The sequence below is a fragment of the Giraffa tippelskirchi genome, chromosome 2, assembly GCF_054371585.1.
Source record: "Giraffa tippelskirchi isolate mGirTip1 chromosome 2, T2T-mGirTip1v1.2.pri, whole genome shotgun sequence".
NCBI lineage: Eukaryota > Metazoa > Chordata > Mammalia > Artiodactyla > Giraffidae > Giraffa > Giraffa tippelskirchi.
Genome location: NC_137276.1, coordinates 225,434,215 through 225,457,578, shown reverse-complemented (window position 1 = coordinate 225,457,578; position 23,364 = coordinate 225,434,215). Strand labels below are relative to the sequence as shown.

Below are 23,364 nucleotides of genomic sequence, written 5' to 3'. Positions count from 1 at the left end.
AAAAAAAAATTATTTGAATCATCCAAGAATCTTCTAAGAATACAACCTAATGCATTTGAGTCAGTTCTAATGAGGTGGATGAACCTAGAGCCTGTTATACAGAGTGAAGTAAGTCAGAAAGAGAAGGACAAATACCATATATTAATGCATATTATGTGGGATCTAGAAAGATGGTACTGACAATCCTACGTGCAGGGCAGCAAAGAAGACACAGATGGAAAGAACAGACTTTTGGACTCAGTGGGAGAAGGAGAGGGTGGGCTGATTTGAGAGAACAGCACTGAAACACATACATTAGCAGACGTGAAATAGATAACCAGTGCAAGTTTGATGTATGACGCAGGGCACCCAAAGCCGGTGCTCTGTGACAACCTGGAGGGGTTGGGGGGTGGGGGGTTTCAAGACGCAGGGGACACCTGTATACCTATGGCCAATTCATCTTGATATATGGCGAGAACCACAATATTGTAATTATCCTCCAAGTAAAATAAATAAATAAAAGCCTAATACATCTTATAAAATCCCTGGGGCAGGGGGGAATTGGCTTCCTCTTAATTGTTAATGTCTTAATAATGGGTGTATTTATCAACACCTGTCAATGATGCTTAATCACCCAGCCAAGAGGCCTGGAGTCCCTGGCAGCCTCTTGCCTGTTATCGGGTTGGAAGCCATCTGGGATCCCAAGGAATGTAACTGGTCATTTGAATGATGTGTTTTAGAGAATCTGGAGATGGTTTTCAGTATTTGCTAAACAAAATTTCCTTCTTGGGTACAAAAGCTAAAATTCACAAAGTTCTGTTGATCCTTCTCTTTTCTTCTAATAGAAAGTCTTTTCAAGCCCTCAAGGCAGAAGAAATTACTTGTACGTGGGGTGGAAAAAGAAAGAAAGGAGTAAAAGATGAGGCTGACATCTGGGTGGAAACATGATGCCCTATGATTTTGCCAAGAGCAACCACACAGGTAAACAAAAGTGGAATACTTCTGGAGAAGAAGCCAGGGGTGAATTTGCTTGTGGACCCTTCCATCCTGGAATTTCCTCCTGATTGGTACAGACCTCTAAAGCAGCCCTCTGTTTCACTCTGTACCACCATCCCTGTACTAAGGGGCTGAGATGAAGACATTAAAAAGAGAAGGCAAGCTGCATTCCCCCTTATTTCAGTGCCCCTACATTCCCTGAAAAGCGGAATAAAGCACGGCCAAGCTAAGAGCAGCATTTCTGAACCAAACTATGTTCCCCTTTTCTTTAAGAAGCTTTCAGGTGAATTCAAGTAAAAAGAACCCCTCCACAAGTTCAGCTCCATCTGAATTAACAGAGAAGCAAACGTTTGAAGAATCCTAAGAACATGTTTGATGTTTAAATTATTCAAAACCATGATTAGATATTGCAGGTAAAAGGAGATGAACTAGAAGTATTGTCTGGGGATTAGAAATAGACCATGGTAATTTTCAAACTCAGAAATAAATAACTGAGAATTGACAACACAGCACTTAGAGGATAATCTTGCTTTAAAAAAAAAAAAAGTCATACCTATCAGCTTGATATTATTGTCTTCATCTAGCAGCAAGTTTTCTATCTTCAAGTCTCTGAAATAAACAAAACCATACAACATTTCAGATAAGCACTTGAAACGGTGGAATAACACTTTGCTTCCAAAGGGAGATGAACTGTTGAGAGTACTTTGAACCAACCCATAAGGCTTGCTGCCAAAACTCACACAATCAATAAGTAAATATTTATGAAACATGATATACGCAATTGGTGCAGAGTCAAAAAGCTAAAGGATTTCAGAGAAGACAGAGAGCAAGGAGGGCAAAACAAATCAGTTTCTGAAAGAAGTGGGCCAGAGCTGAAACTTGGAAGTTAATAAAACCAGGAGACAGTAGAAGACATCATTCCAGACGGGCACTGCTAGAACAGTCGAGAAAATCCAAAGTGATCATGTTTTTGTGAGATGGTGAGCAAAACCAGCCAGAGTTAAGGAAGATTCAGGCAAACAGTTTCTTTTTTTTTTCCTTTAAATTGAAAACATGACTATCACTCCTACAACTGCCATGCTCGGAGCCCAAGTGAAGTGAAAGTCACTCTGTCATGTCTGACTCTGCGACCCCATGGACTAAACAGTCTGTGGAATTCTCCAGGCCAGAATATCGGAGTGAGTAGCCTTTCCCTTCTCCAGGGGGTCTTCCCAACCCAGCGATCGAACTCAGGCCTGCCACGTTGCAGGCAGATTCTTTACCAGCTAAGGCACCAGGGAAGCCCAAGAGTCATCACAAATTGGCAAGGGATGCTAATCTATTTAGCAAGCAGCTATTAGGGTGGACAGAAAAATAGACCCCAAAAATGTCAGGGTTCTAATCCTTGGATGTAAACTAGATGGAGTGAAGATTGCTAATCGGACGACGAGGGAGTTTTGATCATGGACAGTGAGATAACTTGGGAGGTGGGAGGGAAACACGCGCTCCAGGTCATGCTGAGTGTGAGGGACTGGTGATATCTGTACAAGCGGACTGTAAGCCCCTTGAAGGTACGAAACATTCTGCCTTGCTTACCACTGTGCCCCAGTACCTTTGCACATTCCATAACCCAGAAAATATCAGTGAATCTATATTATCAAAGAGATCACTTGGGATTCCAGAAAAAAAAAAACATGGATGAAAGTATAAGCCATCTATGTCAATGATCATGAGCACCTTAAGTTGCAACCTGTCAGCTCAGACACACCATGAACATTAAATGTGTGAGCATATTCTTCCCTTCTATATATACACAAAATGCTTTTTTCCATTGTTTTGAAACAAAGCATTCTTGGTCCAGCTTTTATGTTCCCACTTCTGAATACAGAACAGATGTAGCCAAAAGAGTTATTTTTGTCCTCTTATTTCTATTGTTAGGACTAGAAGAGCGTGGTCATGATAAACAAAAATGGTGACTGATAGTACTTCTTGGAAGTGCAGAGATGAGGGGAACAGCACTTGCTAGAACTCTGAAGGCCCGGGGGAGCCAAAGTGTCCCATCTGTGTCCCATCTCCTGGGGACAGGGGTTTACAACTTGGTCCCAGCACTGCCACCTCATCCCGTCTTCCAAGAGTGGCCAGAAATATGGATTTGATCCCAGTTTTTCAATGTTGGGAACAAATTCACAATAACAACCACAGTGCATGGGCCAACCTTACAGGCAAGATCCAGCCTACAGACTACCAATTTTCAACCTCAGTATGAGTGGAAGCTGAGCCTTCAAAGGACATGAGATGCCCAGGGAGAGGGCAGAAAATGAGGCACCAACATGCTGGCAGGAACAAGGACATTCAGAGCCAGCTAAGAAGGAACAGTCAGGCAAGTATTGGCATGGGAATGACAAAAGGGCAGCATTTCAAGATGAGAAGAGTTAAGGAGTCCAGTGCAGGAAAAGGTGAGCTCTAAACAGTCACCACTGGATTTCAAAACTGGAATCCTTGACCCGTGACTCATAGCCTTTAGGCTGAATACCTGAATGAGAAGGGAGATTGCGTGGAACCCAGCAGCTGGGGAAGGTAAATAGATAGTCCCCAGTCCACATGCGGGCTTCCGAGGTGGCTCACTGGTAAAGAATTCTCCTGCAGTGCAGGAGACTCGAGTTTGATCCCTAGGTCGGGAAGATCCCCTGGAGAAGGAAATAGCAACCCACTCCAGCATTCTTGCCTGGGGAATCCCATGGACAGAGAAACCTGGTGGGCTACAGTCCACGGGATCTCAAAAGAGTCGGACACAACTTAGCAATTCAACAACAACAAATCCATACAATTTCACCAACGGGAAGGAGAATTGTACACATGCCCTTTGATTCAAATAAAACCACACACTAAAAAAACTGTATCAGTCTTTAAAAGATGTCACCTATGTCCAAATGCAAGGTAACCGCCCCCCCCCACCATATAAGGTGATCCTCCTCACTTTTCCAATAGGAAGACTCTGCCCCTCAGAAGGTTTTTTGGAAAATACAAATATATAATTTTTAGAAATGCAATGAAATGATCAAATGACTATTTACACTATCTATGAAGCTGCACCATCCTATTTCAGGGCATATACTCTCATCTTAATATAATTACTTTAGAAATACTGTTCCCACGCCCTCACATCTTATGAAACAATTTCATTCAGACTTGTGGCAGGCAAGAGCAGGAGTCTCCAGTGTAACATGATCTTTCAATTGACTGGATATTTGAGATAAAGCACTATTCGAATCTGTATGTGATATGCTCGTTGGAAATATTATCCCAAGCCATTTAAATAATAAGAGCTCATTTAAAATCTCTATAAATTATCCACTGAGTGAATTGATTTTAGAGTGGTCTCACAAACTCTCACCACTGTGAGTCATATCCCTTTAGTAGCTGTTATTAAAGCCATGCAAAATGCCGTCGCCTCCCTTTCCCTTGGCTCCCTCAGACTTCTAGACTTTCCAAGGCCATCAGTGAGTCAGGTCAAGGTTAACTGGTATTTTGCTGTTGAAAATAATGGAGACTGTGCCCTGATACTATGAGAGACTTTGCAAGCATTCTGTAAGGCACTTCTTCCTTCCTGAAAATGATAGAGACAGACTATGTCTTACCCCTATATTCAAGCATATATGATAATTCCCAGCCACTTGCATGGATTCGCAAAACAATGTGCCAACAACAGTCCAAACTGTGAATTCTGTGAAAACTGGTTATAAAGCAGCAGCACTATTTTAATCTAAAAGAGGGCCACAGCTTATTTCCAGCAAAATTAAACTTCTTTCCCTGGGAAGCATGGAAGCCACACGAAGGCATTAAGGGAGAAATTTGGTTCAGAACAAATATTATGAAGAAAAACAGCTTAAAGAGGTGAGGTCAAAGAATGCAACTGCCAAGAATAATAAAACTAAGCTGGATAATTCTGGGGCCACCAAAGACCAAGGAACAACCAACCACAGTGATTAGAAGAACGATATAAATGAAAGGCTAAAAATAAGAGAAGATGCAGAAGAGAAAAAAAAGGCTCACTTTTAAAATAGGGAAAATGTCATAAAACCAGGGTAGAAAGTATAAAAATATAATTATTACGCTCAGTCATGTCCGACTCTTTGCAACCTCATGGTCTGTAGCCCACCAGGCTCCTCTGTCCATGGAATTCTCCAGGCAAGAATACTGGAGTGGGTTGCCATTTCCTTCTCCAGGGGATCTTCCTGACCCAGGGGACGAATCTGGGTCTCCCGCATTGCAGGCTGATTCTTTACTGTCTGAGCCACAAGGGAAGCCCCCCAAAATAAGAGAAGATGCAGAAGAGAGAAAAAAAAAAGCCCACTTTTAAAATAAGGGAAATGTCATAAAACCAGGATGGAAAGTATAAAAATGTAATTATTAGGCAAAAGGAGGAAAATGAAATCAGTTTTTCTTTTCACCTGTTGAATCCCCTATACACCCACTCCAACGAAAAATGTTTACAGCAAAGCTGGTTAATGGGCATTTACCCATACCCTTTCATCAAGGTTTCTAATATTCCAGTGACAACCAATCGAACTGCATAGAAGTTTCACGACTAGTTAATGGAAAGGTAGGTATATCAGTCTCCACCCAGATCAATGTATTTAATCTACCCAAATGAAGGGAACATTCAACCTCTTTTGGCTTTATTTCACCTCCTGATTTGTCTTCGGAGGTTTGTCTACAAAGGAGAAGAAGACTTTCCTTCTGACTCTAAGGAAAAAAGGCTCAAAAATCATATTTTAAAATGTCATTTTACTCTAGGTATTTATCCAAACGAGCTGAAAACTTATGGACACAAATGTTTACAGCAGCTTTATTTGTAATTGTCAAAACTTGGAAGCAACTAAGATGTTCTTCAGTAGGTGAACGGATATACAAACTGGGGGACATCCCAGACAATGGTATAGTCTTCAGTCATAAGAAGAAACAAGTTATCAGGACTTCCCTGGTGGCCCAATGATTAAGATTCCAACTTCCAACACAGGGGATGTAGGTTTAATTCCTGGTCAGGGAACTGAGACCCCATGTGCCTTGTGGAAAAAAATAAATAAAACAGAAGCAATATTGTAACCAATTCAATAAAGACTTTAAAAAATAGTCCACATCCCCCAAAAAAAGCCTTTTTTAAAGAAGAAATGAGTTACCAAGTCATGAAAGTCATCGAAGAACCTTGCATGAATGCTCAGTTGCTAAGTCAGGTACAACTCTTTGCAACCCCATGGACTATAGCCCAGCAGACTTCTTTGTCCATGGGATTTACCAAGCAAGGATACTGGAGTGGGTTGCCATTTCCTTCTCCAGGGGGTCTTCCCGACCCAGAGATTGAATACCCAGAGATTGAATCCAAGTGCCCTGCACTGGCATGCAGATTCTCTACCACTGAGCCACTAGGGAAGCCTAGAAGAACCTTGGTGGTTTAGTCGCTAAGTTGTGCTGGACTCTTACGATCCCACAGATTGTAGCCTGCTAGGCTCCTCTCTCCATGGGATTCTGCAGACAAGAATACAGGAGTAGGTAGCCATTTCCTTCTCTAAAGGATCCTCCCAACCCAGGAATCGAACCTGGAACCTTGAATGTATGTTTTTAAGTGAAAGAAGGTAGTCTGAATAAACTATGATTCTAACTCTATGACCTTTTTAAAAAGACTGTAGACTTAAAAAATACTCACAACTTAACAGTTGAGAGTTATGTTTTAATTGGCAGGAATTTTTAGGACTTCAAGCCCAGGAGGAAACATCTCAAGTAACCCTGAAGGAACTGCTCCAAGGAGGTGAGGAGGAGAGCTAGGTTATATAGAAGTTTTGCAACAAAGGCAGGTAGTCTGAACGTCAAAAGATTATTATAAATTAAAGAAAACCAGCTATCCCAAGTTAAGGAATTTAGCACCTTGAGGTGTATGGGAAGATGCAAGAGGCTGGCCTCACTGAACTCATTCCTTTGATACGCATTTCAGCTCTCTGGGGCCAGGATCCTGTATTTTCACATCCTCAGTGTCCTCAGGGCTCACTGTGGTTGCCATTCCCTTCTCCAGAGGATCTTCCCAACCCAAGGATCAAACCAGGGTTTCCCACATTGCAGGCAGATTATTTTATATATATATATATTGGCAGGCCTCTGTAATCCAGAAAACCTCCCCATGGTCCATGTGAAAAGCATGGTTTTCAGCTCCATCCTGCGAGCGAAATATTTGTCTGTGTTCGGTGTCAGGTCTGTGAGATGGGAGAGAAGGTCCTGACAGCTGACCGGTTTGCACCTGACGGTAAGGTGATGCTCAGTTTCACATTTAACAGCCCTTGATGGGATCAACCATCTTGCGGAGAGGAGAGAGACGTGGAGGGCTCTTCCTCCCTACCGGCAGTGTGACAAGTCCCTCTCTGCAGCCAGCTGACTGCAGGCGGTGTGCATGAGTCACTGAAAGCGCCGGGAAAGGAAACCACGTGGTCCCTGAATGGAGGGGAACTGGCTTTCCCTTGGCCAGTGGGGCTTCCGAGAGGACTCGGGCGTGTGTGGGGGAACCGGTGGTCAGGGCAGTGCTGGGAGGCTGGGGTGGGCATGGTGTGTCTTGGGAGAGAAGGAAAGCAGTCAGTGGAGTGGCCCTTTGCCCGAGCAAGAGGGAGCACAACCCAGAAGCTTCTCGGCCCTTCTCTGATGACTGGGCAGTCCAAGGAGAAATGCCCAGTGGGGCTCCTCATGGCGTCCATCCCACCCCGGCTTGCCCGGTAGACCCAGCACTGGGTCCTGTTCTCTACACTGTTTGAGGTTGGGGGGTTGGGGGGCTGGGTAGGCATTTTTCCAGAGATTGAGAGAAAGGCCCAAGGGGAGAGCCCTAATCACCAGCCCTTTGTTCTGGGTTATTTCAAAAGCACAAGCTCCAACAGGCTAACAATTAAAGGTTTGCCCACAGGCAAGCAAGGATCCCTCCCCCTCCACCCACCCACCCACCCAAAGGCTCCTTTCAAGGCATCTCTTTCAAGATGGTAATCTCTAAGGTTTGGAGACTCTGCCCTCCCAGACCCAGGGGGTGGAGGGGAGGACCCTGTTGCCATAACAAACACGGGGGATCCTGGGGCGCCCTGGGGGAGGGCAGATGCAGCTGCTGGGGAGACAGGGCAAGGCAGTGTGTGTGCGTGCAGGCTTGCAAGGGGAACACATGCTCGTGTATGTGAGTGTGCGTGTGTGCAAGCACACGTCTGTGTGTGTACATGTGCCTGTGTGCGCATGCACAAACATGCTTCCCAAATACCAGGATGATGGGGCCTCACCTCGCGCGGCAGTGAAGGTCAGGCCTAAACTAGGGGGGCAGGAACTCAAAAGAGAGCTCACCCGTGGGGGCCACTCAGGGCTGAGACCCAAGATGAAAGGGAGGAACAGAGGGGCATAAAGTGGAGGCTGCCAAGAAGGGGAGAAGAGGTCAGAGGGCAGCAGGGAGGACCGGGGGAGAGCTGGCAAAGACCTAGTGTGTGTGTGTGTGGGGGGGGGGCTGAACCTGGGCCAGGACGGCAGCCAGCGAGTGGGGCAGACAGGCTCCAGGGGCCGGGGCTCACTAAGGGACCTGCTGAGCCAGCCCTGGAAGAGTCACTTAAACGCTCTGAGCTCCTGATTCTTTCTTTGGAAAATGGCATCCTAAGAGGGGCCACCTGGCAGGGCCGGTTGACAGGCAGAGATGACAAAAATGGGCCCCTCCCAGCTGCACAACCACTGACAGATAAGAGGTTAGAGGCTGGTGTGGCCAGGGGAGACGATGAAGCTAAAGGTTCTAAGACACAGTGAAGTAAGTAAGTAAGTGTTAGTCGCTCAGTCGTGCCCGACTCTTTGCGATCCCATGGACTGCAGCCCACAGGCTCCTCTATCCATGAGATTTTCTAGGCAAGGATACTGGAGTGGGTTGCCATTTTCTTCTCCAGGGGATCTTCCCTACCCAGGGATTGAACCAAGGTCTCCTGCACTGCAGGCAGATTCTTTACCGACTGAGCGACACAGTGAAGGGGAGACTCTAAAAAAGATTTCAGATAAGTGATTCCCTCGGTGATAAGCAAACAGTTGTTGTTGTTCAGTCGCTCAGTCCCGTTGGACTCTTTGCGACCCCATGGACTGCAGCATGCCAGGCCTCCCTGTCCTTTGCTGTCTTCCGGAGTTTGCTCAAACTCATGTCCATCCAGTCGGTGATGCTCTCCAACCATCTCATCCTCTGTTGCCCTCCCCCCTTCTCCTCCTGCCCTCAATCTTTCCCAGCTTGGGAGGCAAATGAAAGGTCAGATAGAAGGGGCCCGAGACAGGAGATGGGGAGCCTGGACCAGATTCACAGAGGACTAGGTCTCGGAGAGAAAGTTGTGCCTGCGGAGATGGCCACAAAATGGATTTTAGTAATGAGATAAGAATAAAGCATTCAAGAAAAGCACATAACTCCCCAAGGCAACAGGCATTTTGCAGTGAACAAGAGTTTTTTTGTTTGTTTTTTTTGTATATTTTTTAAGTTAGGTTTTATCGTCAAAAGCGCTGTATTAAAACCAAATGTGGGAAGTGGGAAGGCGGTTCAAGAGGGAGGGGACATACATATACCCATGGCTGATTCATGTTGATATATGGCAGAAACCAACACAATATTGTAAGGCAATTATCCTCCAATTAAAAATACATAATTTTTTAAAAACCAAATGATTTTTTTAATCTTTGATTTATTTATAAGATGAGAAATTTGGTTAAATGCACGAATAATTTGTTAAGCACGTACCTGATTTATTTATTCAAAATGAAACCTTTACTGAATTCCTACAATGCTCCAGAAACAAATTCTGCTCACAAAATGAAAGAGCTATTCATTCACTAACAAGATGCCACCCTACAAAATGTGACCTGAAAACTAAATAAATTGGTATGAAGTCAATGAAGAAACTCCCTTGAAATTTCACAGAGAATATGGAATATTCCAGAAAGAACATCAATTGGCGACCAGAAAGCTTCCTTCCCAGTGCTAACTCTGACACTAGCTGTATTCATTCAATTTTCCTTCACTCATCCAACAGAGTCTTACTGTGTCTGAACTGGGTTGGGCGCTGGGCTAGATGGTGGTCTGTGCAAAAGACAGAGAGGAAACAAGCCAGTTATCTTGTGAAGCTGAAGCTGCATTTATTCCAATACTCTGGCCACCTAATGCGAAGAGCCGACTTGTTGGAAAAGACCCTGGTGCTCAGAAAGACTGAGGGCAGGAGGAGAAGGGGTTGGCAGAGGATGAGATGGTTGGATGGCATCACCAACTCAAAGGACATGAGTTTGAGCAAACTCCTGGCGTTAGTGAAGGAGTTAGTTGTGTCCGACTCTCACAAAGAGTCGGACACAACTTAGCAACTGACCAACAACAACAATCTTGTGAAAAGTGTTTGGAAAACAAAGTAGAAGGTGCTGGGGAGTCTATGACCTGGGGAGGGACTCCTGGAGGAGGTGAACTTCTGAGTTGGGACCTGAAGGATGAAGACAGTTCAGCCAAAGATTTCAAGAGCCTGGTGGCTCAGATGGTTAGGAGTCAGCCTGCAATGCAGGAGACCTGGGTTCGGTCCCTGAATTGGCAAGATCCCCTGGAGATGGGAATGGCTATCCACTCCAGTATTTTTGCCTGGAGAATTCCATGGACTGTATAGTCCATGGGGTCGCAAAGAGTAGGACACAACCAAGCAACAAATACAAGCAGAGAACAGCTCTGGGGCCTTGAACACACAGAACTCAGCCTCCACGGATAAAATGAGTGAGGTGGACTCAGTGGTAGTTACAGCATACACAGTACTCAGTACTTCCTGAGGGTCTCGAGCTAAGCATTTTACAGGAATTGACTCATTTAATCCTCACAACAACCACATGAAGTGGATAATCCCTTACTCCTATTGTGTAGTTCCGGAAAGCGAGGCACAAAAGCCTGAGAGATTTGCCCAGTGCAGCTTTTAAGTGGTAGACCCGGAACGTGGATACAGGCAGTCTGGCTTAGGATCCAAAAGCCGACCACGGTGCACCCCAATCCACAAACTTGTCAGGCTAGCACTTTGTGAAATCCCACATTTCTTATCATGTTTTCTCAGTCCCCATCAAACAAAAGAACCTTTGATCTACATAACCAGTGTCTCCAGACATGTGCTCTGGCCCTGGGATCTCCAACAGCCCCCTCTTCCCAAGGTGAGCAGAAGTCACCCCTTTCTCATCTGCCTTTCCCTCTATCCCCTCTCCAAAGGAAACCAAAAAGGTAAAAGAACTTCGTAAAACCCCATGAGCACAGGTGGGATCTGCTTCTTGTCAGGCTTAGGAGAACAAAGAAGGGTCCCCTCTCTCGCCCAGCATTCCTCGGAGTGCAGAAGGCCCCTTCCCAGCCCTGACGAGTGACTGGGGTCACGGCTCTGGGAGCAGCCGTGTTGACACACAGGCGCCTGTTCCCTTTGATCACGCATCTCTCTCACTCCCAGTCCTGCTTCTCTCTTCCTGCTTAGGGATGGCGGTATTGTGTTACCCGGGTATGTTTTGTCTGTACGGCTTGATTGGACTTTGTTATTTTGAACGAACAGTTGAATCTCAAATTAGCCTCTCGGCAGAATCAGCATTCCTGATGATGGATGTTAAGGTCAACGCTTTTTGTATGACAGAAAAATCATCAGATGTTGGTGTGAGCCCAGTTGAGAAAAAGAAAAATGGGAAAAAAGAAACCCTTGTTAGATTTTAAACCCAAAGTTATCTCAGGCAATCCTCAGAGGGTGTAATGAAGATGTGAGGACCACATCCTAACTTTGCAGAAGTGAACAACCACACTGTTGCAGCAGATGACACAAAAGGTATATGGCAGGTCCTTTTTTTAAAAATTTTTTTATAACTTTATTTATTTTTGGCTGTGCTGGGCCTTCATTATTGCAAGAGCTTTTCTCTAGTTGTGGCGAGAGGAGACTACTCTTTAGTTGTGATGCGCCGGCTTCTCACTGAAGGGGCTTCTCTTGTTTGGGAGCACAGCCTCTAGGGTACTTAGGCTTCAGTAATTGCAGCACGGACTCAGTAGTTGTGGCTCTCGGGTTCTAGATCACAGGCCCAACAGTTGTGTCTCGAGGGCTTAGTTGCTCCGCAGCATGTGGGATCTTCCCAGATCGGGGACCAAACTGATGTCTCCTGCATTGGCAGGCAGATTCTTTACTACTGAGCCACCAGGGAAGCCCAGGTTCAGTTTTAAATGAAGTCCTCTGCCAGCAAAGGAAATCTGCTTTATAGACATTTAGTTTCCTTTTTTCCCTTCTACTTGTAATAGCTATATGATTTTTAAAGATTCACTTCTTCTAAATGATATTTAAATAGCTCTGGGTCGATAATTAAATATTTAGATTTAATTTCACAGGAAATGAGGGCTCTGCCAGGCATTAAGCTGACGATGATATGACGATACAGCATCAGACTCATCAGGAACTATGCTTTTTAAAGCATCCTCTAACACACATCACCTAAAGCCCTTTAAATCATATAACGAAGCCACCAAAATTCATCCTAAATCCTTTTGGATGATCCAATCTGTTTGCTCAGAAATCTTCCCGCTAGGGACACCAGGACATCTCTGAAACGCTATCTAAACTCTTCCTCATTTGAAAACTCTAACCTCGAAACGTGCCTGTATGTTAGTCCCTCAGTCGTGTCCAACTTTTGGCGACTCCATGAACTGTAACTCGCCAGGCTCCTCTCTGTCCATAGGATTCTCCAGGCAAGAATACTGAAGTGGGTTGCCATTCCCTTCTCCAGGGGATCTTCTGAACCCAGGAATTGAACCTGGGTCTCCTACATTGCAGGCAGATTCTTTACCATCTGAACCACCAGGGAAGCCCAACGTTGAAATAATTTATGAATTCATTCCACCTCTGCAGCATAAAGGAGACAATTCTCCACCATTGAAAATGGCTACAGCGTATTACCAGATTATGGCTGCTAGAAATGAGATATTCAAAACCTTTGAAAATTCAAGACATTCCGGATATAGCCACCCAGGAATATATTGGAAACAGTTTCCTGTGATGTCTCCACCACCTAATCACCTGTGCCCACGTGCGCTGACACTCATTAACGTGATTTCTAGAGGAGAAAATGAAGAACTCCTCCAAAACGACACCTGTATTTCCAATCTGCCCTAACTTCAAAAGATCTGAGCCTTTGCCACTATTGGCTGATGAATATATTTCCGAAGAGGTAGGGAACGAAGCGGAATGCTGGAGATCAGAGAGAGAAAAAGCGCACCCTTGCTGCTATCAAAACATTATTAAATTCATTCTTTTGACGTTCTGACAGTAATTGCGCTGAGAGGGATTGGATTTTGTTAAAATTACTTTAAAAGGGTTGTTGAGAATTTCCTGAGGGAGGGACCAGCAAGCAGAGCACAGCCTTCACTGGCTTTCCCTTTGTTGTCCCCGAAGCTCCCAGCCGGGGCGCATCTGATTTTTGACAGCACGAAGCCCTTGTAATAACACCCTGAGTCCCTCGGAAAGCTCCAGCCCCAGTTCTCTTCCTCCATGACCAGAGGAGTGGGTGACCCAAGCTGATTCATTCGCGAGGTTTCTGCCTTTGTCGTCTTCATCACCAAACCAGGCATCCTTACGACCATCATTTCCCTCATCATGGCAGAGCTCTGACACCGCAGGTTACACGAGGGTATTGTTAACAAGAGCCAAAAATAGGGTTATTCACTTACAATTGCTGAATGTTCCCTTCCTTGCTGATCGAAACTCAAAAGAGTTCTGATGAATCGTGATTTCCTGACAGTGTATGTGACTAAAAATACGTACATGGAGAGATTTTCTTACCTTAGTGAGGAAATGATCTGCCTGAATGGGCCGGGCCAAGGCTGGCTCCTCCCCCCAGTGCCCCCTCCCCCAGCTGGGGACCTCCCCCTCCCCCAGCTCCCCCCAAGCCTGGGACCTCCCCCTCCCCCCAGTTCCCCCCCAAGCCTGGGACCTCCCCCCTCCCCCCAGCTCCCCCCAAGCCTGAGACCTCCCCCCTCCCCCCAGCTCCCCCCAAGCCTGGGACCTCCCCCCTCCCCCCAGTTCCCTCCCAAGCCTGGGACCTCCCCCCTCCCCCCAGTTCCTTCCCAAGCCCGGGACCTCCCACAGGGTCCTCCTCCCCCAGCTGGGGACCTCCCCCTCCCCCCAGTTCCCCCCCAAGCCTGGGACCTCCCCCCAGTTCCCTCCCAAGCCCGGGACCTCCCACAGGGGCCCCCTCCCCCAACTGGGGACCTCCCCCTCCCCCCAGCTCCCCCCCAAGCCTGGGACCTCCCCCTCCCCCGGATCCCTTCCAAGCCTGGGACGTCCCCCTCCCCCCAGTTCCCCCCCAAGCCTGGAACATCCCACAGGGTCCCCCTCCCCCCAAGCCTGGGACCTCCCTCTCCCCCCAGTTCCCCCCCAAGCCTGGGACCTCCCCCCAGTTCCCTCCCAAGCCCGGGACCTCCCACAGGGGCCTCCTCCCCCAGCTGGGGACCTCCCCCTCCCCCCAGCTCCCCCCCAAGCCTGGGACCTCCCCCTCCCCCCAGTTCCCCCCCAAGCCTGGGACGTCCCACAGGGTCCCCCTCCCCGAGCTGGGGACCTCCCACTCCCCCCAGTTCCCCCACAAGCCAGGGACTTCCCCCACAGGGTCCCCCCACACACACACCCTGAGCCTGGGACCTCCCCCATGTGTTCCCCCCCACCAGCCCAGGACTTCCCACCGTGTGTCCCCCCACCCCCAGCCTGGGACCTCCCCGCAGTGTCCCCCCTGTACCGGAGACTTCCCCACAGTGAGCCCCAAACCAAGACTGGGACTTCCCCTCAGTGTCTTCCCGCCCCCCACCAAGGCCTCCCTGCTGTGACCCAGATTCAGGCACATGGGGCAGAGCATCCCTGGGTGCCAAGCCCATTGGTAAAGTTAAGTGAAGGAAGCCACTTATAAAAGACTGTATATTGTTTCCATTTATATGCAAGATCCAGAATAGGCAGATTCATAGAGACAGAAAGAAGACCAATGGTTATGACCAGGGGCTGGTGGGAGGGGTGGGAACAGAGAGTGACTGCCACTGGGTACGGGGCTTCTTTTTGGGGGTGATGGAAATATTCTAGAATTAAGGCAGTGGGTATAGTTGCACAATTTTGAATATACTGAAAATGACTGAATTGAACACTTTAAAATGATAACTAATGGGATACAAAAAATTTTAAACATGTATGTGTGCATATCTATATAATTCCTTGATCTTGGTTTTTTAAATGAGAATCAATTAAACATGAGCTCTAATTTTTATCAACAACCCAGAGTAATTATGAATTATAACTCCATGAAGGAAGAACTATACATTTATTGATGAAGTCAACACTTTTTCGGGAGGAAAAGAGGGCACTTTCATTTTTTTAAATTTTACTATATTCTATTGACCTTATTTTAGTCTAGCACTAAAAGTCAGCCCCCACCACCAACAGCAACACTGCTAAGAATTCTGTCTCCATTCAGTTTTCTTGCAAAGCTCCTCCTCAGGAAGGAACAAGCTATTCTGCAACCCCCCCCCCAAAAGTTTGCTTTTCATAATTATTTGCAAGTTTGGTTTGGCTTATGGGGAACAAGCCTCACTTTCAAGGGCAAGTTCACAATTCATGTAGTGATTCAATTCCATTGAATAAAACAGCCATTGAGCAACTACCATATGTAAAGCAAATATAGTGAAAGCACCATCAAGCATTGCTAAAAAAAACAATCTCGTGCCATCCTAACATTGAGCCTTCTTTCAGGCACCTGAGCAAGAGTTTTTATTATTTTGGAAATAATAATAATGAGAGCAGCCAACACTTAACATGCCCCTATTACATACCAAACGCTGTTCCAAGTTCTTTCCGTGTATCAACTCATTTCCCTTTATACCAGCTATGAGATGAGTATCATGATTATTCCCATTTTACAGAAGAGACTGAGGTTCAGAGTGGTTAAGTAACTAGCCTAGGGTCACATTACTATTTAAAGGACAGAGCCAGGATGCCAACCCAGGCAACTCTGGCTTCAGACACCACTCTTTTAACCTCACATGAGCATCCACTCAACTCACAAAACAAGTCCATGAAACCAAACTGTAGAATTGTAAAACAAGGGGCAAGGATTCAACCTTGCTTGGCTTGCGCCGAAGCACAGCGCCGTGCGTTCGGCCCAGAGTTGGTGATCAGCATCACAGCGTGGCCCTTACCTGTGGACCACCCCGGCCCGGTGCAGGTGCTCCACTGCAGAGATGAGCTGTCGGATGTATCTACGGGCTTCCGACTCCTCCAGCCGCTTCTTCTCGTAGATTTTGTGCATCAGGTTGCCCCCAGGGCACAGCTCCATGACCAGGTAGTAGCTGTTCTCCGTCTCTAAGATATCGAGGAGCTGGGTGATGTTGGGATGGCGGATCATCTGCTGGATCTGCCCCTCTCGCCGAAGGTTTTTGGTGACGTAGGTGTCTTTCTTGGCTCGCTTCTTGTCGATGACCTTGATGGCCACCTAAGGAGACACCAGGAACGTAGCTGTTAGCAGACACTGCAGACAAAGTTTACCCCCCTGACTAGCCACAAAATCCTAGGAAGACACATCATTCCTTCTCCACACCAGGAGCAAAACGTGATCTGAAGCAGTATCCAGGGAGAAAAGAAAAATGTTACATCAGCAAAGGTCAGAAGAGTCAACCATGAAGGAAGAGAATGACATTCACTCGGGCCAGCTCGAACAAGGCCGGAAGCCTCAGTGAAGAGTCAGTGCCAAACTTGGTGTTTTATCCTGCGGAGAAAACACCAAGGTCACCTCGAGCCAAGGCCCCTCCTCACCCCAACCCCACCCCGCTCAGACCTCATAATCACTCCAGCTTGGGTCCCCCCAGGCCTTCATTTCTGAAACAGCCAAATCTGCCTCCATCTTCGGTCTGGGGCGTGTTTAGGGAGCTGAGGGGTGCAATGCCCAGGGGTTTGGTAGCCCTGCCCTTCCTCCCTACCATTCTGTGCTCTGCACCAGGCCCTCAGGTCCGGCTGCCCCTGGCTTCCAGTGGTCACCTCTTTCGCTCTGAATCACGAAGCAGGTACTCTTGGCCCCAAGTCAGGCCCGAGCTGTCGCTGCTCCAGAGTCACATCTCAGCTGCCGCCTGGATGCCCCTCCTGGATCACTTCCCCCACAATCAACATATCACATGTGTAGACCCTCCAGCTTTGCAGAAAGGGAAGGAAGGTAGGGAGTGAGGGAAAGGAGAACAGAAGTAAGGATGCAGGGTTGAAGGGGGAGAGAAGACTTCTGCCCAAGCCTCCACCCTCCCCCTACCCTTCCTTTGCTGACTGTCACCAGTTCACCTACCCAGCCTTAAAACACACCACTGTTTGGCCCTCTTCTTTTCTTACTTATGTCTTCTCTCCTCTCTAAGGTCACCAGCCAGTGACACCTCATTGCCTGCTTGTGCTAACTGCCTCTCTCACTTTTCCTTCCTCTCTGTTCCCATGCCAGGCTGGATTCATTTGGGACCTTGCCTCCCAGTGTTCAGATGCCCTGCCTCTGTGTGAGACTCTAAGCAACCCAAGGGGCATTCTTCTATGAGGCTATCAAACCACTGGGCTGCAGGACAGAAACACTGGACCTTCCATTTCTATTTATTTCTTTTTTAGTAATTATATTTTGCAACTGCTTCATAATGCATTCAGTGTACAGAAGTGTGACATAGATTAATTAGTAAAGGATTAATAGATGATAGATAGACAGATGCTGGGGAAAGACTGAAGACAGGAGAAGAGAGAGCCGAGGATGAGATGGTTGGATAGCATCACCAATTCAATGCACATGAAGCTGGGTGAACTCCGGGAGATGGTGAAGCACAGGGAAGCCTGGCATGCTGCAGTCCATGCGGTCCGAACTCTGACATGACTGAGCGACTGAACAACAGACAGGCAGATACATGTTTGTACAAAGGCGCGCAAATGTTCTTTTCTTTTCTTTTTTTTTAACACTAATCCTCTATCCCTAAGTCCTCCCAGGTCCTGGCAACCACCACTCAACTTGTATTTTTTTAACGGGAGGATAACTGCTTCACACTATTGTGTCAGTTTCAAATGTTATTTTCTTGACAAGTTTGTGATAAAAATAAAAGTCTGGCCACCGCTGCTCCGGACTATGACATCAACGTCCTACCTCTTTCCCTTGATACTCATCCTGGCCCCTTGAATTCACACTCTGCCCTGCCTTGATATCAGTGGGTCTAGAACTCTGATTTCTTGCCTAAAGCTCTTTGGGGGCTCCTGCTGCCCATCGGGCAAGGCCCGCAGCCTCAGCCCAGCACTGAAGCTTCTTCTCCATCAGCCCCACCACTGTTCAGCCCGGACTCCCAGCTCCCCAGAGCAGGTCTCCTCACTCCCCCTGACCACATGTTCAGCTACTCTCCACCCTCTTTACACCTTCAAATTCTCAGACACTAACTCCAGTCCCACCTTCCTTCCAGAAAATCTCTTTAACACTTCTATCTTATGCTCCCATCATACCTACCACCTGCCATACCATTTAAAGCACAAATCCCTCCCCTTAACACAGGGACCACTCCCTACTTTGTTACACACGGTACTTTATAAATGATGAGTGACCAACAGGTTACTAACCAAGCAAATTAGTGAACATTTTTTTTTACTCATTGAAGCAAAACTAGCTGAAAACAGCTTAATCTAGCTGTAAACAGTTTATCATTTCTTCTAGAACAATCTTTTTTAAAAAAAACTTTAGATGTAATTGACATATAACATTGTATTAGTTTTAGGTATGCAACATAAGAATTTGGTGTATGTCTCTGTTGGGAAGTGTTTACCACAATAAACCAGGTTAACATCCATCACTATAGCTATAAAATTGTGTGTGTATGATGAAAATTTAATGATCTTCCGTATTAGCAACTTTTCAAATATACAATACGGTACTGCTAACTATTGGAGGAGCAAATGGCAGCCCACTCCAGTATGCTTGCCTTGAGAATCCCATGGACAGAGGAGCCAGGTGGACTACAGTCCATGGGGTCACAAGAGTCGGTCATGACTGAGCGACTAACACTTCCTTTCACTTTCATTGCTAACTACAGTCACCATGCTGCCCATTACATCCTTCAGACTTATCTTACAACCACAAGGTTTGTACCTTTTGACCACCTTTGCCCATTTTAATGGAGATTGTCAGGCCCTTAAACCACAGATATGGCCAAGAGGGGACAATCAGCCACTGGACCAGATAAATCGGAACCTGCAACATCCCAGGGCAACGTGAGACTGAAGCTGTCTGCCCACAGAAGTGGGCTGTAGTTTGGTCTACCAGTTCAGTATATACAAAACTAAAAGCTGTACTCATTTGTGACAAAATATATGTATATATGCATAACACACACACATATCTATACACACAAATATATATCCATCATCTTGTGGGGGCGGAAAGAGGAATGCTGAAAAGTACAATTAGATTCTGTCTGCTCAACTCTATGTTGCAACGTTTTAAAAATTACACCCTTTGGCGGTGAAATTCTTAAAAGTACTGTGAATAAACAACAGTCTGAAAGCCCGGCAGTAATACGATCTGCCTTTCTTAACAGAGCACACAATTATTAGGAGGATAATTTATTTAGCTCTTTCATTGCCTGGAGTAGGTTATATAATGGCCTCCCAAAGACATTAAGCCCCCACCCCTAGACCGTGTGAATGTGACCTTATTTGGAAAAAGTGAAGGATGCTGAAATGAGATTAACCTAGATTATCTGGGTGGTGCTAAAGGTCACCACAAGTGTCCTCATAAAATAGAGGCAGTGGGAGATTTCACACAAATACACAGAGAAATCCAAGTGGTAAAGCAGGAAGAGATGGCAGGGATGGAATAATACGGCCACCAGGAGCTGGGAGAGGCAAAGGACGGATCCACTTAGAGCCATCGGAGGGAGCACAGCCTTGCTGACACCTTGACTTTGGTCCAGTGAAATTGACTCTGGACTTCTGGCCTCCGCAACTGTGAGAGAATGAATTTCTGTTGTTTTAAGTTACCAAGTTTGCGGTAACACATTACAGCACGTGTGGGTGCGTGCTAAGTCTCTTCAGTTGTGTCTGGCTCTTTGCAACCCTATGGACTGCAGTCCACCAGGCTCCTCTGTCCATGGGATTCTCCAGGCCAGAATACTGGAGTGGGTTGCCATACCCTGCTCCAGGGGATCTTCCCGACCCAGGGATCGAACCCATGTCTACTGGAGCCACTGGGAAGCCCATGCCGTTACAGCAGCAACAGGAAACCAACACACCAGGGGTCCACTCCACCGTCACCTGACATCTTGGTTCCCAAGTTCTACTGATTCTGGGAGTTCCTTTGTGAAAACCCTGAACCCTTAGGCAGCCCCACCTAGAGAAGCTATCCTATAAAGGCCCCTCTCTATTTTCAAACACCTTCACTTGTAAGCATCGCTAAACTTGTAAACTCTGTATTAATAATACTGAAGATGGAATGACGTTCTTGATTACACAAAACCATTTAATCAACTTTGTCTGTAACAACTGAAATGGGGAGGGAAATGAATGGAAAATTAGGGAACTGGCAGTGATCAATGATCAGCAAAGGGAAGCATCAGATTTAATTTGACAGTAATCAGAGATTTACAGGTACTAATTCTACCCAGGGGAAGCCCAGTGTGATGATGGGTCTCTAGCTGAAAAGATAAACTGCTTCAGTCAGGAGAGTTTTAAAGAGTAAAATTAAATCTGCACAGATGGACTGAGGACCCAGGTTGATGGACCAGACTGGAACTCCCAACCTGGTCTTTGAGTTTGTGACTGCGGTGTGAGGGCAGGGGAGGTGTTGTCAGGAGAGTTTGTGAGTTTCATCCTGAGCATATGGGGAAAGAAGTTTTGCTGTAAAAGGTCAATAAAACAAAGACTCCAACTTTTCGACAGCTTCTAGTTGCATAGCCTCCTGAAATTTTACAGAGGAATCTGCTTTCAAAGATTGCCCCCACATTTCCACAAGTCTGGGAAATTACTAGAGAGAGGTGAACACAGCACCAGTGGACCACAGGTGAAACTGATCATTCATCAGCTGCTCATTAACTAAAACACTGCACTTCTCACAGTATGGCAACTCCCACCCCATCACCACTCCCAGGCTCCTGCAACAGCAACAAAAAAACCTTTCAGTGTATAAAATCAGTCAACTTTTAAACAGCTAAGCTCACACAAAAGAAAAGGAAATATCCCAAGGCAAAAAAATAATAATACTAATTTTTGAATAGATCCAAGAAAGACGCTTACTCCTTGGAAGGAAAGTTATGACCAACCTAGACAGCATATTAAAAAGCAGAGACATTACTTTGCCAACAAAGGTCCATCTAGTCAAGGCTATGGTTTTTCCAGTGGTCATGTATGGATGTGAGAGTTGGACTATAAAGAAAGCTGAGCGCCGAAGAATTGATGCTTTTGAACTGTGGTGTTGGAGAAGACTCCTGAGAGTCCCTTGGACTGCAAGGAGATCCAACCAGTCCATCCTAAAGGAGATCAGTCCTGGGTGTTCATTGGAAGGACTGATGTTGAAGCTGAAGCTCCTATACTTTGGCCACCTGGTGTGAAGAACTGACTCATTTGAAAAGACCCTGATGCTGGGAAAGATCGAGGGCAGGAGGAGAAGGGGACGACAGAGGATGAAATGGTTGGATGGCATCACCGACTCAATGGACATGAGTTTGGGTAAACTCTGGTAGTTGGTGATGGACAGGGAGGCCTGGTGTTCTGTGGTTCATGGGGTCGCAAAGAGCCAGACACAACTGAGCGACTGAACTGAACTGAACTGAAGATGAGGAGGTGGCAGCTATAGGGTAGAGAAACAGAAGATACAGGGAAGAAGGGGTGATGGCAAGAAGGAGGTCCTGAGAAAGCAAAGGAAGAGAGATAGAAGAGGCTGGTCTGTGGGGAAGGGAAGCGCAGCTCCCTCCCACACGGGGAAGGAGGAGAAAGAGAAACCCATGGATCCTAATTCCTCTGGAGAGGGGCCAGCCGCAGAAAGGCATTCGTGCCTAATGACCCCTGTGATGTCTTAGGAGAAAAATTCCACCGTTGAATTTCACTTAGAATGAGGGATGCACAAAGCGTATGACCCCAGTCTCGGCACACACTTCCACAGACCCATGGGTATGTGATGATGATATTCACAAAGCACTCAGTAAAATGTCTGGCACTTAATAAGAGCTCCTTAAAAAGATGTTCTTTGCCTGGAAAATCCCATGGACGGAGGAGCCTGGTAGGCTGCAGTCCATGGGGTCGCTAAGAGTCGGACACAACTGAGTGACTTCACTTTCACTTTTCACTCTCATGCATTGGAGAAGGAAATGGCAGCCCACTCCAGTATTCTTGCCTGGAGAATCCTAGGGACGGCGGAGTCTGGTGAGCTGCCATCTATGGGGTCGCACAGAGTCGGACACGACTGAAGCGACTTAGCATAGCATAGCATAGCAAAAAGATGTTCTTAGAATCATTATCGCTTTGCTTTCACTGAGGCCACCTGCAGAGGGTGAAGAGCATTCAAAACATAGTTCAGTCAAGGGAAAACAAAAAAGTGCATTGCCTTGACCTGTTACTTCAGCATATTAAAAAAAAAAAAAGGCAGCAGCAGCTTGAATCACATTTGAGTGTTTCGAACTCTCTGGAACAGAGCTGCTTTTAAATCCCAAGGCGGTGGTTTAATATTAGTCTACTCTCTCATCTTCTTTAAATATTGACTTCGTTGAGATTGCCTACATAGGATCAGACTTAACAGGATTTAAAATAATTCATCCCTTCATCCTGGATCACCCGTCACTGCCTTTAAAATTCATTCCTATGAAATACATCAAGGATGGGTCACGCATCCAATCTCCAAAATGAAAAGGCAGATGTAAAATGGATCTTCATATGACGAAAAGGAAGGAAAACACTGATCAAAGAAACTACTCTTTAATATCACAGAAACATGCATATATGCTTCACCCATTATACACTGTACAATGTGTTTCTGTAAGTTCAGCCTTCCCTTAATCAAAGCACTTTTATTCGTGATGTTTTAAATAATCAGAGTGCATGGAGAATAGGAGGCTCCAATCTGATTGAATTTTCTTTTTACGTAAAAATGACTCAAAAAGAGCTTTCTTTCCAGAACATGTTGGTTTCTTAATAAATATAGTATATTAAACTCGAGTGAATCTTTTCTTCTTTAGCAAACTCTTATTAAGGCACCTAAAACATACTTGACATTGTTCTACACGCTAAGCATACACTATGAAAGAGACATGGATCTTCAGGCCTACTTGTGGCCATAATTCAGATTTTTTGTAGTAACTTAAGATGACCATCTGTCACAGGCTGAATCATCTCCCCC

The 23,364-nt window shown here is 46.1% G+C and overlaps 1 protein-coding gene across 1 annotated transcript in view; it reads right to left on the bottom strand.

Annotated features, from left to right (window-relative positions):
- The window catches only part of HUNK (hormonally up-regulated Neu-associated kinase), a 127,513-nt gene that overhangs the window by 64,890 nt on the left and 39,259 nt on the right, over positions 1-23,364 (bottom strand). The window contains exons 2-3 of the mRNA XM_081558249.1: positions 16,187-16,479; positions 1,529-1,584 (exon numbers count right to left, since the gene is read on the bottom strand). Of these exons, the coding sequence (XP_081414375.1) occupies positions 1,529-1,584; positions 16,187-16,479 (349 nt within the window). The remainder of the gene's footprint in view (positions 1-1,528; positions 1,585-16,186; positions 16,480-23,364) is intronic.